General features: G+C 49.3%; 1 protein-coding gene across 6 annotated transcripts in view; it reads right to left on the reverse strand.

Annotated features, from left to right (window-relative positions):
- The window catches only part of ADAP2 (ArfGAP with dual PH domains 2), a 31,321-nt gene extending 15,787 nt beyond the window's left edge, over positions 1-15,534 (reverse strand). For 4 of the 6 annotated variants that reach the window (XM_045773415.2, XM_045773413.2, XM_045773411.2 and 1 more), the window contains exons 1-5: positions 15,349-15,533; positions 14,344-14,474; positions 12,647-12,738; positions 9,676-9,755; positions 8,396-8,508 (exon numbers count right to left, since the gene is read on the reverse strand). In XM_045773415.2, the coding sequence (XP_045629371.1) occupies positions 8,396-8,508; positions 9,676-9,755; positions 12,647-12,738; positions 14,344-14,474; positions 15,349-15,442 (510 nt within the window). In that variant the 5' untranslated portion in view covers positions 15,443-15,533. Of the gene's footprint in view, positions 1-8,395; positions 8,509-9,675; positions 9,756-12,646; positions 12,739-14,343; positions 14,475-14,903; positions 14,996-15,348 lie in introns of those variants that run through there. The other 2 variants (XM_045773410.2, XM_087854626.1) reach the window with 2 other exon arrangements.
- Between the last annotated feature and the right edge of the window lie 2,665 nt (positions 15,535-18,199).

The following is an 18,199-nucleotide window of genomic DNA, read 5'->3' on the forward strand; positions in this document are numbered from 1 at the left end:
GTGCAAACACATATGTCAAAAGATGTTTGGGGGCGCCTGGGTGGCACAGTGGTTAAGCGTCTGCCTTTGGCTCAGGGCGTGATCCCGGCGTTGTGGGATCGAGCCCCACATCAGGCTCCTCCTCTGGGAGCCTGCTTCTTCCTCTCCCACTCCCCCTGCTTGTGTTCCCTCTCTCGCTGGCTGTCTCTATCTCTGTCGAATAAATAAATAAATAAAATCTTTAAAAAAAAAAAAGATGTTTGATGCCGTGTTTTTTAGAATAGTAGTAGTCATAGTAGTAGAAGAAGAAGGAGTAGGAGACGGAGGAGGAGGAAGAAGAGAAACTATTAAATATAATATATAATTATACAATAATATATAACTACTATCTATATATATCCATCAGGGATAATGGGTTAAATAAACAAATCATGGTATATCCATACAGTGAAATACCACAGAATTTTTTATAGGATAACTATATTACTTACATGAAATATTAGTTATATGAAAAATTAATATTACTTATATGAAAAAATATCCATGATAACATAGGTAGAAATACCAAGTCCCAAAACAGGATGTATAGTAGACACCTACTAATACAAAAAATTATACATATGTACGCACAAAAGTATACATAAATTCCTTCTATACATGTATATGGGCATATATATAAAATGTAGGTCAATTTGAACGTGCATAAAAATATAGACATGTTTATACTAATACTCTTCTTGAAAGACTACTGGAAGACTTTCTTTTTAAATAGTTACTATGAGAAATACTAAAAACATAAAAAAAGAGGGGCGCCTGGGTGGCACAGCGGTTAAGCGTCTGCCTTCGGCTCAGGGCGTGATCCCGGCGTTACGGGATCGAGCCCCACATCAGGCTCTTCTGCTATGAGCCTGCTTTTTCCTCTCCCACTCCCCCTGCTTGTGTCCCTCTCTTGCTGGCTGTCTCTATCTCTGACAAATAAATAAATAAAATCTTAAAAATAAATAAAAATAAAAACATAAAAAAAGAATATCTAATTTTGTCAATATTCTAACTTTTCCTAAAAGAAATATGATTTCACTAATAAAGGTAAAATCCTTTTCACAACTATTCATTCTATCTCATTCTCCTGTCTTCCCCCAGGCAATCACTGCCTTGAGTCTGATATTTATTCTTCTAGCTCATTTTTTATACTTTTACACAATATACATATCTATGAACAATATATAGTATTGATTTCTGTGGTTTTCTTTACACAAATGGTATCATACTCTACGCATCATTCTAGATCTTGCTTTTGTCACTCAACATTGTATTTGTGAGTTCTGTTCGTGTTGAGATATACCAACCTAGTTGGCTCTTGAGAATGACCATACCAAAGTTATCAGTCTATTCTCCTGTTCACAGACATTGAGATTATTTCTGATTTTTTGCCATCAGAAGTGATGCTGTGGTCAGCCTGTGTCCCTGGTACACATATGTGAGCATTTCTCCAGGTCTACATATTTAGGAATGGAATTCTAGATCACAGGGATATACATCTTCGATGAACTGGAAACGGCCAAATTATTCTGCTGAATGGCTCTCCACAGCGGTTGTATCAATATTTGCTTCGACACCGGATACTGAATAACACACATGAATAACACACTCAATCACAGAGGAGTTCCTCTTTCCCGATGTCCTCACCTGACTGGCAGATTTAAATTTTTGCCAACATGATGGGTATGAAATTGAATATCATTGTTAATTTTCATTTAACCAACTTTGTTGAGGTATAATTTATAAATAATAAATGGCACTCGTTTTAAGAATACGGCCTCATTTTTGACAAATGGATATACCCATGGAAGCATCACCACAATCAAGATATAGACCACCGCTGGGGTGCCTGGTGGCTTGGCCAGTTAAGTCGAACTCTTAGTTTCAGCTCAGATCATGATCTCGGAGTCGTGGGATCGAGCCCCGCGTTGGGCTTTGTGCTCAGTGTGGAGTCTGCTTCTTCCTCTCCCTCTGTCCTCTGTCCCCCCACCCCCCCGCCCCCGGTTGAGTGCGCACTTTCTCTCTCTCAAATAAATAAATAAATAAATAAATAAATAAATAAATAAATAAATAAAATCTTAAAGAGAAAAAAAAGACTATTACTTCAAGAGTTTCCTCAGGCCCCTTGGCAGTCCGTTTCCACCCCACCCCAACCCCAGGCAATCACTTTCTATTGATCCTTTCTATTCATATCCTTTCTATTGATAAAGTGTTTTTGCCTGTTCTAGAAGGGCCGTATAAATGGAATGTATAGTACACACTCTTGTAGAAGGCTTCTTTCCCTCAGAATAATTTATTTTAGATCCATCTACGTTGTTGCATCTGTTAGTAGTTTGTCCCTTTTAATTATCGAGTTCTATTCATTCTACGGCTATACTACCATTTGTTCATTCAGCTGTGGATGGACATTTGGGTTCATTCCACATTCTGGTGGGTTTTTCTTATGAATACAGCATCCATGAACATTTGCATACAAATATTTTTGTGGACATATGTTTCTGTTCCTCTTCAGTAAATACCTAGGAGTGGAATGGCTAAGTTCCACAGTGAGGTGTTTATCTTCCTTTATTAAAAACTGCCAAGTGGTTCTCCCAAGTGGTTGTATCATTTTACAATCCCACCAAGCAACATATGGGAGTTCCGGTTTCTCCACGTCCTTTACGAGGAGTTGTCAGCCTTTTTAATTCCAGCCGTTCTGGTGAGTGTGTAGTGTATCTCATATGGCTTTAACTTGCATTTCCCTGAATGCCAGAGAGATTGAGCACCTCTTCTTATATTTATCAGGCATGTTGGTTTCCTTTTCTGCGAACTGCCAGTCTACTTCCTTTGCCTATTTTTCCAAAGGATTGTCTTTTTCTTTTTGCTTTGTAGAGTTTTTAGAAAACCTGTTCTGGGTATTACTATTTCATTATGTTGAGATGAGTCTCACTTTCTTTATACTTACTTCTTTGTTACTACCCAAAATTTTTACATAAAAATGAGTTACCATTATAATTTTTAAAAAAGGTCCCTCTTGGGAAAGAAATGAAAAAATAACAAAAGCCACTCATTCTGTTTTTCTGTTTTAGACTGAACTGGCTCAGGACTGAGAAACAGATGCACCCTGGCTAACCAAGGATGGGACTCCCCCAGAAACCAACTCACAGTGGCTGCTGGGGGTGCCACGTCCGCTCCTAGCTCTGCCACAGCCCTTTCTCTGCCTGCCTTTTGGACCTGAAACATTGTCAGTGCTTCAAATTGAAGACTGAGAAGAAATCCCAAATTCTCACTTGGAGGGGTAATAACTCTTCACCCCACACCGTTTTTCACTTGGCCCCAGGCTGCAGTCACACTGGACAGCCCTGCTAGCATTGCTCTGGTCTATCTAGGAAAGCAACAGGGGAAATGTGAAAGAGAGAGAAAGAGAGGGAGGGAGGAAGGGACTGACGAATGGGGGAAAGGGGGAGGCAGGAGGGAGAAGAGAAAAGAAAAGAAAAAAAGAGAGAGAGAGAGAGGGAGGGAGGGAAGGAAGGAAATAAATAAATCAGTCAGTCAGTCTACATGTAGGAAATGGAGTCAGGTGATGGCTAACGTGCTCAGAGCTTGTCCTTTTCTGACTTTCTTGGCCGCTCCTTCACATTCTCTGGGGGAAACTTCTCATTTTTCTGCCCTCACAATACTGGAATGTCTCAGGGCTCAGTGTGGTAAATAATCTCCAAAGATGGTCCTTCCCGACCCCTTCCCTCCCAGTATGTCCACGCCATGGTACCCATAAAGAGAGGGAGTCTATATCCGCTCCCCTTGAATCAGCGCGGGCTGCTGGAGCTGCTTTGATCCACAGAAGGCAGTTCCTGACCTAGTGTTGAAGAGGCCGAGCAGCACCCCCCTGCTCAGGGGAGGCCAGCTGCCATGCTGCAAAGAAGCTCCTGCATACGGAACAAGCACGTGGAGAGACAGAGGCTCCCTGGAGGAGCCAAGGCACCAGATTTATGAGGGAAGGCATCCTGGGCCTTCTCACCCAGCGCGCCCCCCAGCTCCATGCGGCAGGGTGAGTGACCTGGCCCGTGCCACATGGAGTACACTGCAGCAGCCGAGGCCTGCCCAAATTCCTGACGCCCAGGACTGAGAGACATAATACACTGATGTTTTAAGCCACTAAGTTGTAGGGTGGCTTGTCATTCAGCAACAAGTAACGAAAATCCTCCGTCCTAGGATCTCCGTTTTCACTCCTTTCTGGAGGTGACAAACGCCTCACGAGAACATGCTCCTTGTGAAGGACCTCCTCCACCGGTCCCCAGAAGAGAAGAGGAAGCACAAAAGCACAAACGGTAGTTCTGTGTGCTGGCTGCCCCACTGTGCTTTGCCAGCCCGCAGGAGGAAAAGCAAGGCTTACAGAGGATGCTCCTTCGGACAGAGGCAGCACTAAAAGCACCCTGAATCAAGATGTGTGGGAAACAGGGGAGCCCGGGGAGCTCAGTCAGTTAAGCGTCTGCCTTCGGCTCAGGTCATGATCTCAGGGTCCTGGGATTGAGCCCCGCATTGGGCTCTCTGCTCAGCGGGGAGTCTGCTTCTCCCTCTCCCTCTGTGCACACTCTCTCTCAAATAAATAAATAAATAAATAAATAAATAAATAAATAAATAAATAAATAAATAAATAAATAAAATTTAAAAAAGATGGGTGGGAAACTATCCCAATAAACACATTTTGGATATATAAAAAAAAAAGAACAAAGAACAAAAAACAAAAAAAATCTTTTCTCATCTACCCATACTCCCCACCCAGGTGATCCCAGCCAGTCCCATCGTTAAACGGTCTCAGCGCCGACGACTCCACCTCCAAACTCTCCCCAGACCTCCAGACTCACATACCCAACTTCCTTCTCAATGTCTCCACCTGGATGACTACTCAGCATCTCAAACTGAAAAGGGCTCTTGATCATCCCCTCAGGGAACTAAGATTTTGCCATCTCAGTAAATGGTAAATCTGTCCTTCTATCTGCGTAGAGCAAAAAAGCTGGGAACTATCCCTGATTCTTCTTACTTTCACACCCCACGGCCAATCCATCAGTAAATCCTGTTGGTTCTACTTCCAAAATCTGACCACCCCTAACCACCTTCTTCACCACGAAACTGGTCTAATCCACTATTATTCCTCGCTTGATTATTTTTTTTTAAGATTTTATTTATTTATTTGACAGACAGAGAGACTGCCATCGAGAGAGGAAACACAAGCAGGGGGAGTGGGAGAGGAAGAAGCAGGCTCCCAGCAGAGTGCCCAATGCAGGGCTTGATCCCAGGACTCTGGCATCACACCCTGAGCTGAAGGCAGACGCATAACGACTGAGCCACCCAGGCGCCTCTCACTTGATTATTTTTTTATTAACTATTTTTATTTGTTTTAAGTAAACTCTATGCCCAATGTGGGGCTCAAACTCACAACTCTGAGATCAAGAGTCACGTGCTCTACTCACTGGGCCGGCCAGGCGCTCTGATTCCTCAATTATTGTAATAGTTTCCTAACTGCTTTCTCTCCTTCCACTCTTGCCCCCACCCTGCCCCATCCTGACCCCAGCAGCAGCCAGAGCACTCCTTTAAAAAAGTTTAAGTTGGGCACGTGGCCAGCTCCGTCAGTAGACCATGTGACTCTTGATCTTGGATTTGTGGGTTTGAGCCCCATGTTGGGTGTAGAGATTACTTACAAATAAAATCTTTTAAAAATAAATACAAAGAGCCATAGTAACGGTCCCTGATGCAAGTGGGAGTAAGAGGACAGAAGAAACTGTCCCCACAAAATGTTCATCCATCACAAGACTTAGATTCCCCAAATGTAAAAAGCTTAAATCAAATTATATCACTTCTCTGCTCAAAGGCTTCCTGTGGCTTCTCATCTCAGAGTAAAATCCAAAAAGCCTACATATTTTTGTAAATCATGCATTCAATATGGCCTTATATCTAGAACACATAAAGAACTTAATAATAAAAAGCCAACTAAACTAATTAAAATACGGAAAAAGGATCTGAACAGACATTTCTCCAAAGAAGATATATAAATGGCCAATAAGCACATGAAAAGACGCTCCACAGCATGAGCCAGCAAGGAAATGAAAATCAGAATCACAACCAGACACTACCTCATATCCACCAAGATGGTCATAAGCAAAGAGACAGATGACAGCAAGTGTTGGTGAGGATGTGGAGCAACTGGAACGTTCCCACACTGCTGGCTGGAATATAAATGGTGCAGCTACTTTGGAAAACAGTGTGGCAGTTCCTCTAAAGAGTAAATACAGAGTTACCATACGACCCAGCAATTCCGCTCCTAGGTATATCCCCAAGAAGAGTGGAAACAAGTCCACGTGAAAACTGGTACACCAAAGTTCATAGCAGCATTATTCGCACTTGCCAAAATGAGGAAATAACTCCAATGTCCGTCAGCAAACTGAGTAGATGAAATGTCCACACAGTGGACCAGTGCTCGGCAATAAAAAGAGGTACTAATACATGCTACATGAACAAATCTTAAACACATATGCAAAATGAAAGAGGTCTGTTACAAAGGACCATATGGTCCATGTCCTTATGTGTCCATAATAGGCAAACCTACAGAGACAGAAAGTAGATCAGTGGTCTCCTGAGTTTTGGGGGGTACGGTGGGTAGAGGATAAGGGCTAATGAGTGTGGGATTTCTTTTGGGGGTTGTGAAAATATTCTAAAATTGATTGTGGTGACAGTTACACAATGCTCTGAATATACTAAAAGCCATTAACTGTATGCTTTAAATGGGTGAATTACATGATATGTGAACTTATATCTTTCATTAAGATTTATCTATTCATTTTAGAGAAAGAGAGAGAAAGCGCAAATGGTGGGGGAGGAGAGGGAGAGAGAGAATCTGCAGCAGACCCCCTGCTATGCAGAGAGCCCGATGCCATGTGGGCTTTACACAGGGTTTGATCCCACGACCCTGAGATCAAGACCTGAGCTGAAATCAAGAGTGCTACACTTAACTGACTGAGCCACCCAGGTGCCCCTGTGAATTTATATCTTGATAAAACTGCTTAAAAAAAAAACAAAAAACAATCTTGAGTCTCACTAGGCCCTACAAGGTTCTTATCTATGTGAGTTCATCTCCTTCTATCTTTTTCTTTGCTCCTTCTGCACAGGTCACTTTGGCTTCCATGATCCACCAACCACCCTCCCAGCTCAGGCCAGGGCTGTGGCTTATGGTCGAGTAGTTTGTGCACTAAACAAGAAGTCCCTGGCTGAGGGACTGCAATTTAGGCTTCTGCTTGTCTAGACCTGGGCCCCAGGGCTACACCGTCTCAGAGGGGTCATTTTCTGACTGGCAAGCAGGTGTGTGTGCCAGCCAGGACCATGGTCATGTTCCCTCCACTTCTTCTACTGTGCCCCCACATATGCACGACTTGCTCACCTTTTTTAAAAAGATTTTATCTATTTATTTTAGGGGGTTAGGGGCAGATGGAGAGGGACAGAGAAAAACCCAAGCAGACTCTGCACTAAGGCCAGACCGCGATGCAGGGCTTGATCCCAGGACCCCGAGATCATGACCTGAGCCAAAAACCAAGAGCCACATGCTTAACCGACTGACCCATCCAGGCGCCCCTGACTTGCTCACTTTTATTCATTTCTTTGCTCCAATGTCATCAGAGGGGCCTCCCCTGACCCCTTTGTGATATCAGCCCCAGCATCCTCTAGTTCTTCACCTGCTTTTATTTTTCTTCACAGAACCTACTACCACCTCATATATCATATATTGATGTATGTTTTGTTACCACCAGTCTCCTTCCACTAGAATGAAAGCCCCATGAGAATAGGAGCTTCATTTCGTTTGCTGCTATAGCCCCAGTGCCTACAGGAATGTCTAGTATATAGTAGGTACTCAATAAATAATTTCTTGAGGGGCACCTGGTTGGCTCGGTCGGTTAAGCATCTGCCTTTGGCTCAGGTCATGATCCTGGAGTCCCAGGATTGAGCCCCACACTGGGCTCCCTGCTCAGCAGAGAATCTGCTTCTCCCTCTCCCCCTGCCCCTCCCCCCCCCACTTCTTCTCTCTCGCTCACTCTCACTCTCTCTCTCAAATAAATAAATAAAATCTTTAAAATAAATAAATTAATTTCTTGAGTGCATGAACAAATGCAGTAGACTCAAGCAGTCATCCAAGGCTTACTCGTGGACCAGTCCAAGCTGCTTCCAGGTGAAGGGAAGGTGTGTTCTGCGGACTGGATTGGTTGCATAACCGTGGAAAAGTAACCGTGCAGTGCTGAACACTCAGTGGCTGGGATTATCCAGAAGACACCGCACCACTGATTCCAATGTGACCTCCGTGGGGTGTGGGCCAGCGCTCAGGGAGGGACCCCTTGCTGGTCTGGGCTCTTACCTCCTCTTTAGTGTAGTACTTCAGGAGGCCTTCTTTTGCCAGGAGGACAAACTTCCTTCTCAGGAACTGTGCATTGTCCCTTCCCCGCTTCCACAGCAACCCTTCTCGGTTACCTTAGTGGTCAAGGAGGAGAAAGAGGGAACACCCACATCCTTCAGAGGAACAAGCAGTTTGCAAACCTCGTAGGGTCTCGAGGGTAGAATGAACGTTCCACCCAGTGCTAAAATATCTTCAATCTAACTTTGCTATGTCAGCTTCAGCACATCGCGTTCTGTCTGGGGCCAGATTTGCAAAGTCTCATGATCTCGGTTGGGCTCTCCCTGACTTCCTTCTTCGGCTATTTCATAAGACAGACTAAACCCTTGAGAAGGCCTAAGTCCTGAGAAACTGGATGATTCTGAAAGACACCCATCCGGTGCTGCCCAACGTCACGTCGACGTCGACCTAATGAAACCCTCCACAGGGTGGAAATGATGAGTGACCTCTAGGTACCCGCTAGTTGAAGAGTACCGTGGGCTCCCCGTAGCCAGGAGCGCTGAGCTCTGGCTGTCTCGGGTCCTCGCAGTGGTTTCGTACACTTTGCTCTCTGGGTCGGTGTCAGCTTGGACTCAGAGCAGCTGGGCAGACACTGCCCCGGGTCAAGGGCCGGCCACGAGGTTGTGCCCCACACAAACGTGGGAAGGGAGGCAGAAATCTCTCCCATGTACCTTACCAAGCCTTGTGCCACACCAGGGCCCACACTCACCAAGAGCGGGGGTGCCTTTTTCTAACTGTTCTGCCTGGCGGGTGAGTCTTCCTACAACTTTGTACTAAGACTCTGTATGCACGTGTGGCCCTGCAGGGACCGGAGATAAAAACGCTTCTTGACCACTCAGACCATAAAACTCCACCAGCTGACGTGTCGCTGTTTCAGAGGCAGAGGAACCCACACCTTGGCCTCTGTGGCCAGAGTGAGGCCGGCAGATACCTCCTGACTGGGCCCTCTTCCTAATACTCAGGCACTTTATTGCTTAGAATTCATTAGAACATAGAACTCAGGGCGCCTGGGTGGCTCAGTCGTCAAGCATCTGCCTTCGGCTCAGGTCCTGATTGCAGGGTCCTGGGGTTGAGCCCCGCATTGGGCTCCCTGCTCAGCAGGGAGTCTGCTCCTCACTCTCCCTCCGCCCCTCCCTGGCTTGTGCTCTCTCTCTTTCTCACTCTTTCTCAAATAAATAAGAAAAATCTTAAAAGAAATAAAAAAAAAGAAGGTAGACCTCAAAAGATGATGGAAATAACCTTACCTGGGAGTGAGATGGTTTTCCCATCGGCCATAAATTCCTGTCTTTCATACTTAGCTCGAATCCACTGTTCCTTTAACACCCTAAAAAGAGAGAACCTTTGGTCAACTGTGTCTGAGACACATCCCCTTCCCACAGGGTGGGAGCATCACAGGGGCTGGCTGCGGGCTCAGACCACCCAGGGCTGCTCAGCCTTGGAACCATTACAGCTGGGGCGAATCCTCTGTTGGGGGGAGGGGAAGAATCCTGAGCTCTGTAGGACGCCCAGCAGCATCTCTGGCCTCCATCCTCCAGATGCGAGTAGTACCCCCTCCCTAGTTACAACACCCCAGAATGTCTTCAGATATTGCCAGTGTCTCCCGGGGAAAAACATACCCCCCCAAGGGGCTATATGAAAACCACTGGGCTATTCCAACCCCAGCGCAGCCCTCTAGGTCAGCCAGCTCTCCTCGACCATCTACACTGCCACCTCCCACCGCATGCTCATGAGCTGAAGCCAGGAGAGTCCAGGAGCCTCTTCCTGTGGCTTGCCCATAAAATCTGGGCCTGCTACACTGGACAGAGCAGTGATCTGGGGGTCCAACCACCTGGGACCTGGTCCTCCTCTCCTACTTATCCACCGTGTGACCAACAGCAAGTTACGTAACTCCTCTGAACTTGAGGACTATGTCAATAATATTAAACCTACCTTCCCTTTGGGGTTGTTGAGGGGTTTAAATGGATATAGAAGGGCTTAGTACCACGATCAGCACGTAGTAGGAGTTTAATGTTAGCCTAATCGGATATTGTCGTCCATGACCCCTGCAGAAAAGTTATTTCAATTGTTTGGTTCCCTCTTGCCTTTTCCAGGTAAATGTTCCAAGGTTTACGTGACCTTACCCCCAGCCACGGGGAATGACCAGGAAATGGGCACCTGGCCCTAACTGGCTAATCAGAGCTCTGCCCTGAGCTACTGAGAGAGGAGCAAAACCTCTCGGAGCAAAACCGAGAGAGGGATGGATTGGAAGCTCTCTCACCATCAAGCTGGGGGCTGGAGCCCAGGACCTGGAGCCAGGGACCTGGAAATGGCCTTGCTCCCAGCTACACCAAAGAAGCCTGGCCAGCAGAAAGGGGCAGGAATGAGAGCCAGACAGAGAGTGTGAGAGGCCCAGTAGTGTTTGTTCCCCTGGCATGTCCTTCCTGAGGGTGGCTCCATCTCTGTCCCTCCTATGGTCTGACGCCCAGAACCCACAAAATCCGCTCGTGTCTCAGCCGGCTTAAATTGCATTTCTGTTGCCAGGAGTCCCACCTAACACACAGCCCTCACCCCCAGCACACTGAGGAGAGTCACCAAGCCCTCTGTGGAACCCCAGGATCAGAGCTGGGAGAGGGAGTGGCATCTGAGGCCCCAGGCGTGATCCTGGAGGTGGGGAATTTAGAGGACTTTTAGAATTACAGGGAGGAGGCCATTAGTGTTCCACTAAAAGGAGGTAAGGTGCGGGGCTGTGGTTGGAGTCCTGCAAGTGGTGTCTATAGTGCCGGCAGCCAGCCCAACACATAGTAGGTGGTCACCAAATGCCTGTTCCTTTCCCCTTGCAGCAAAGGGCCAAGTGGCAGCAATAAGGCAAGGGGGGCCAGACCCTCTCGAGTTAAGCCGGGCACCTCCCTCAGCCGGGCCAGGGACCAGGCAGCATTCTGAAGGGGACACTGAGAAATGGATTAAAACTAGCCTGTTGGGTGGCCTGTGAGACATCTTACACAAACCTTCTCATTTAATCTCTACCACCATGCCACGATGTAGGCATCATTAACTACATTTCAGAGATGAGGATGCCACGACTCAGAGAAGTTTGGTAACTTGTCCACCTTCTCACATCCAGAGAGTGGGACAGGCAGGAAACAATACTGGGGTCTTCTGGACAGAAAACTGTGCCCCCCTCCCCCGCCGCCACTTCGCGCTGCATCAGCAGCCCCTGGGTTATTTAACAACCGGGAAATGGCAGGGTACTAGGTACAATTGTATAGTTTGCACACTGCCCAGAAGCTTCCTGATGAGGCTAGAGGACAATGATGGCTGAAATGCAGCCTGCTTCCTGCAAGCCATACCCCCCATGAGGCTGTGCCTGCCCAGAGGGTACCTTCTTCCCATTTATACCAGAGTGGTGGGGTGGCGGCGGGGGTGGGGTGGGGCGCTGTCTAGCAGCCCTGGCAGTGAGGCTGAGTCCCTGGAAGGAAAGCTAAGGCTCAGGCGGTCAGTCCTGCAGAGGCTGGGGTCACTAGGTACCAGGGTCACACGGACCCCTCACACCCAAGGGATCTGAAACCTCCTGTTGCTTCATAGCTTCCCCCCACTTTTATTAGATTTCTCAAGTGCCCTGGTGTCAGATGGGCTCGTCAGTCCCAGTTCTGTCTCTGTGAGCCTCAGGTTTGTTGTCTGCCTCTTGGAAACCCTGACAGCGTTATCTCAAAGTTGTTGAGAGAATTAAACAAATTAATGTACGCAAGCGTTTAGCGCGGGGCTTGGTACACAGGTCAAGTTCAATAAATATTAGTGGCTACTATTATTTTTATGGTGATTATTTAGGAATCTGGGGCCAGACAGCTGCTTTGGAGCTATGTTGAGGTCACATGGGACAGCCCCAGGCACAACACTCCACAGGAAGTAGCTGACACACATCTGTCCTACTAAAATACCAGTGTTCTTCTTCTCTGTCAAGTTGGCCACCACAAGTAGGCTATGAGAACATCAGAGGCAAAGGGGCGGCTCATAGAGAAAATGCCCCGTGTCACAGCTGTGGAAACTGAGTCCCGGAGAGGGGAAGTGATAAACCAAGCAATAAAGGCGGAGGGGGAACTAGGCCAGGTTAAGTGTTCTCCGTGACAGTACCAAATGTCTTTCCGGGTCTACCAGGTATATGGAAAAGGCCACCCCAGACAAAGGCACCAGAGATGGAGTAGGGGTCGGGGAGGTAAGACCAAGAAATCACCCACTCACAGGCAGTCGTTGGCCTGGGGGACATAGTAGAAAGCAGGGACTCTGGCTTCATACTTGGCCTTCACACGGAGGTTCCCGTTGTGGGTCATAAACTGCAAGACAACAGCAACTTGGGGTAATATTAGAACTTCAAAAATGTGAAATGAAACCATGGTCTACCCAGACAGCCACCCTTCCCACTGGCTCCTAGGCTGAGTCAGGAGACACTCCTATTGGAGTCCAACATGTCCCATCGGGCTTGGTTATCCATGCTGCTGGGAAGCCCCAGCCTGGGGCAATGAGCTGCTACAGCGACCACTCCGCACGTAGGCAGAGCACTTTACAGTCCCTACCAATTAGTTTGTTCCATCCCCTTGATGAGGTGAGGAAATGGGCTCAGAGAGGTTAGGTAACTTACCCAAGGTGACACAGCTAGAAAGTGAGGAGCTGGGACTTGAACCCAGACCTAGCTCCAAAACTCATGTTCTTTCTCCCAGCCCCTCCCCAGATGGCCAGGACCACCAGCAGCTACGTGCAGGAGACAGACATAGCTGGAGGATGGAAGAAGTTGGAGTTGGCCCCATTGAGTAGGGAGGGCAGGATGCTCACTGGGGTCCTACGAACACCTGATAGACCCAGAGGCAGAGTGGCCAAGAGTGGCCCTGGCCAACAGTTAGCACTCAGGAACAGAGGTGGCATATCTGGGGTGAGAGCACATGTGGGAAGAAATATCAGGTTTTTAATTTACATCCCTTGAGCAGAGTGAACACCATTCTCCACCCCCCCCCCCCAGGGACTCTAGACTATGACTCAGGATTTGCATGGGCTTTGGATCTCCACAGAGACGGTTTCACATCCCAGCTGTGCCACCGAGTCACTGAGTGACGCTTGGGCTGTACTGAACTCCCTGAGCTTCAAGTATTTCAACTGCAAAAATGAAGAAAGTATAATGGGGGGTTATAAGGAACAAAGAAACAATCTTCACGTCTATGTGCTGGTTTGCTGGCTTCCTGTCTCTCTCCTGCAGTAGAACATAAGCTCCACATGGGCAGAGACTCTATCTTATTCACTGCTCTTTCCTAATACCCAGCACATAGTAGGCTTACAGTAACTATGTGTCCAATGAATAAAGCATCTAGCACAGTGCCTGGTACACAGTGGACACTCAGTACACAGGGGCCTGCTTCTCCAATAGTCCTTGAAATCCTCAGCCAACCAGCATAATTTAGAACAGCTTGCTCTCTCAAGGTTTTCTGGCCAAAATGGTATTATTATCCAGGCTGAAGGTGTCCTTCATCTCCATAGATCAGGAGAGCAAAATGGGGTGGGGTAGGGAGCTGGAAGGGGGAGTGTAGACCATGAAATAGTATATTTCTGGTCCTGTCCAGGACTTCAGCTAATGATAACAGCAGCTGTTACTTGACTACTTACTTTGTACTTGCATTGAGCCTACATTTAATCCTTACAGCAGCCCCGCAAAGGAGTAGTGGGATCCTTATAATACAGAAGTCGAAACTGAGGGAAATAAACTCAGGGCCTTGCACTCAGGGTCTCTGTCTCAGCAGGGACTCTAACAGACTGTGCTTTCTCTTGCTAGTTACTGCTCCTCTCTGGAACTCAGTTTCCTCCCCCATAGAAGGAGGGGGTGCCCAGCCCAACACCCCCACCCCAGCTCAGCTGTTTCAAGGGTCTCCAGCGTCCCCCCCTCCCGTCACTACCTCCACAGTACTGTCGTCCCAGAAGTCCAGTCTCACGGATTTAATTTTGCTGATGTCTGGGAAGTTGCGGTGGACGCCGGAGCAGTTCAAACAGATGAAAATGCCCAGCTTGTAGGAGGCCCAGTCGGGATCTATGGGGCGAGAGGGCGGAAGGGGAGTTGGATGGAGAGCTAGGCACCGAGACCAGGGCTGGGCTGGGGGTGCTGGGAGAGGCAGGTCTTGGCCGTAAGGATTCCTGGGGCCGTGCCCAGAGCCGCCCATATTAGGAAGCCCTTTTCTCTCGGTCCCCCCACCTTGGGTGAGCTAAGAGACCTGCATGCAACCTTCTGGTCAGCCCACCGGCCAAGGCACGGCAGCTACCAGGATGATCTTGGAAGGAGTCTAGGGATGGGGCGAGAGGCTGAGGCGAGCGCGAAGTGGAAGTGACAAGGCTCCGGGGAACAGAGAGGAGAGCGCGGAGGAAGGGGCCGGCACCGGGGTGCCTGGCTGGGGAGCTGCAGGGCGGGGAAGACAGCGCGCTGCGGAGCAGGAACTTGGGAGGACCCCGGCGGCATCAGGACCTTGGAAGGGAGCACTGGATCTTCAGGGGCCCGGGCTCTGGGACCCCTCGGTGTGGGGGATGTTTGGGTCCGTGGGCGTGGGAGGTGGCTGCGTCCGGAGTGAAGATGTCAGGGACCGAGGTCCGGGTGGGTGGGGTGTCTGGCGGGGCAGGCGAACAAGATGGTCAAGGCATCCGGGTCCGGGGTTTAGTGTTGGGGGTCCAAGGATATGGAAGAGTCCGGGTCCAGAGTGGGGAGGTCAGGGGGCCTGGGTTCGGGTGGGCTGTGGAGAGCGCGGTCGAGCGCGCGAGACGCACATTCGCGGTCTGGGTGGGCGGGGGCCTGGGTGAGAAGGTGTCTGAAGGGTCACGCCCGGGTCCAGAGGGGGCCCGGGACGGGACCTGGTCTGGAAGGAGGAGAGGAGGTCTGTGGGCAGGGGTCCTGCTCCCGGCCGCCGCACCCTTACCCGCCGCCCCGCAGTCGGCGCAGTGCGCGTTGCCGGTGCCCGCCGCCTGCAGCAGCTCCAGCAGCCGCTTCTTGTTGCGCTCGCGGTCGCCCATGGCCGGCCCGGCGGGCTCAGCGGGCTCAGCCCGACCGCCCCCTAGCCCGGCGGCCGCCCAGGGCGCGGAGCTCGCGCGGACAGGTGGAGAGTGACGCAGCTCCGCCGCCTACCCCGCGCCAGCCCCGCCTCCCGCGCGCCAGCCCCGCCCCTCGGCCCTTCCGCCCCGCCCCCGGCGCGTGCAGGCAGGCCTGGCTCCTGCCCTTCGGCCCCCGGCGGAGGCGGACCCCGCCGGGAGGGAGCCGAGCGCTGGGCCGGGAGTCCCTCGAGCTGGCCCGACAGCAGACCCCGGCCGACCACATGCTAGTCTCGGGACTGTGGACAACCCAGTCAGCTTCTCTGGCCTCAGTTTCCACGTCTGCAAAGGCTACCTCCCCAGGAAACCCTCCTTAGTACCCAGCCTCGAGCAATCTCTCCAGCTTTTGGTCCTGCTAGAGCCGCGTTACTGGATCCGTCCCTCCCTTTAGCCCTGAACGCTTCCTATCTACGTCCCATCACAGTTATTTATATGTTAATCCCTCTCCCACCTCCAACACGTACAGGGCCACGCTAGATAGTTTGATGTCAGTAGCTTTATTTCCGTATCCCACATAACTCCTAGGAACAGCACCTGCACATTTTTAGAAGTCCAATAAATAGTTGCATGACTGTGTTCACCAGGAAGTGTGGTTTCACCAACGTGGACTCCACTAGGCATTTTTATCTGTTAAGTTCCGTCACTGTCAGGTGCGAGCAGGGCTTAGGTGGTCTTGAAGCTGGGGTCTCCCTCCACCATCCCTGTCTCTCCTTGACCCCCTTCTCTGTGGTCCCTGGGGTGCCTGGTAAGGCACACACTACACACACTTGCCTTCCCCTCTGTAGGTAAACAACCATCTGTCATATGCATATAGCCTTATGCGCAAGGATGTTAGATTTCCATTCTGATCATTGCAGCTGAAGTTCTAGCCCACCGGCCTGTATCACCAGTTCCACATACCCGCATGCATACATGTGAGTACACAGGGCAGCATGGTATAATGGAATGAATCCAAGAATACAGGTTTAGAATCTTGGCTCCACCACTTACTAGCTACATGGCCTTGGGCAAATTCCTTCACTTCTCTGAGCCTTGTGCTCCTCACCTGTAAAAATGAGGATTTGGGAAGATCCACTGAATAGGGTCGTTGAGATGTGCCAATACGTGCAAGGCACACAAAATCCTCAGAATACGGTGGCTCCCTTGCTTTCCCTGCCCCTCTGGTCAGCTCATGGGACCGTCATTTGGAATGCTGTGTATCATTTCCCGTCTTCCACAGGGTGGAGGAGGTCAGGCCTCTGGGCCTGGGAGGAGGGGGATGTTACCCAAAATAACCAGCCAGGAGAGTCTCGACTGAGGGGGGGGGGGGTGAGACCTAGCCCAGGGGCAGCGCCAAAGGAACCAGAGAGAGCCCAGAGGAGGTCAGAGGGCATGGGGCTGTTGACCAAACAGGCTGAAAGATGATTCATTTCCGTTGCTTTAGATGAAAAAAGAGACAGAAATAAATCTCCCAGGAGACACATGGGAAAGGCGAAGTGGGGGAAATAGGGGGGCAAAGAGGGGACAGGACAAGGATGTCATTTCTCTGCAGCCCACTGCCAGGGCAAAACTCCCAGCCTTCCTGGCTCGCGCACCTTTGTCCTGCTGTCCTCTGGCATGACGGAGGTCCCACAAAAGCCAAGCCCAGCAAAAACGTATCTCCTTCATGCTGAGGAACCAGAGGCTGAGACATTCCTTTAGTTTGCCCTCTTTCTATCCTGATTTCTGGAGGTTTCCATTTACAGAATTCCAGGCCTTAGGTGGAATTTCAGAGATCCTCAGAGACTAAATAAATACATAAATATTTAAGAATCAAAGGTACTATTGTATTTTGTTTGTGATGGGCTTCTTTCTTTCTCTGGGGGAGGTGAGGGTGATAATGCTAATTAGCAATTATTGACTGTTTTACAGAGAATTTCACACCATTTGATCACATTTGAGTTCCATGCCGCCCTCTGAGGGCAGCATGTTATCCTCAGAGGAGTGAAGTTATCCAAAGTCAAAGAGCCAAATGGGTGGAACAAGGGTCTAAATCCAGGTCTCCTGGTGTCCACCAGCCCCGGGTCATGTCACCAAATCCCACAGTACAAGCCTGCCCTCCCTTTCGTCCTCCCATCCCTGGATTTTTTTCTCACTTCTTAAAAAACTGTGGTAAAAGCTCTATAACATAGAATTGGCCTTTTTAACCATTTTTAAGTGTACATTTCGGTGGCATTAATTACATTCACGATGTCGTGCAACCATCACACTACCTGTTCCACAACTTTTTCATCACCACGAACAGAAACTCGACAGCCCAGTCGTGGGTATTGGACATGATCGGCGTACAGCTCAGGTCTGTGTTCGGGAACCAGAAGCTTCTCCTAAGGGAAGAGCACTGGGCCAAAGGCTGTCGTGACTGGGATCAGGGGCCAGGCTATGAGGGGCAGGGTGGGCTGAGGCAGCCTTCTTCAAGGGCTCGGTCCACACAGCAGCTGCAGGGGTGAGGGGGCAGTTCAGGCCCTGGGACAGAGTGTCCTCTGTAAATAAAGCTCCCGGGGTCCCTCAGAGCACAAACATCCAGCCCTGCTCTCAGGGTCACTGTCTGTTGAGCTGAGCCCAGCTGCCACAGGGCTGGAAGAAAGCTTTCAACCACATTCCCAGCCCTGGACTTGGCTCAAGATCCCTGGGGAATAGATCACAGCCCCTTTGAAAATTTAAATA

This window comes from Ursus americanus, chromosome 23, assembly GCF_024610735.1.
Source record: "Ursus americanus isolate L20-20 chromosome 23, mUrsAme1.1.p, whole genome shotgun sequence".
NCBI classification, from domain to species: Eukaryota; Metazoa; Chordata; class Mammalia; order Carnivora; family Ursidae; genus Ursus; species Ursus americanus.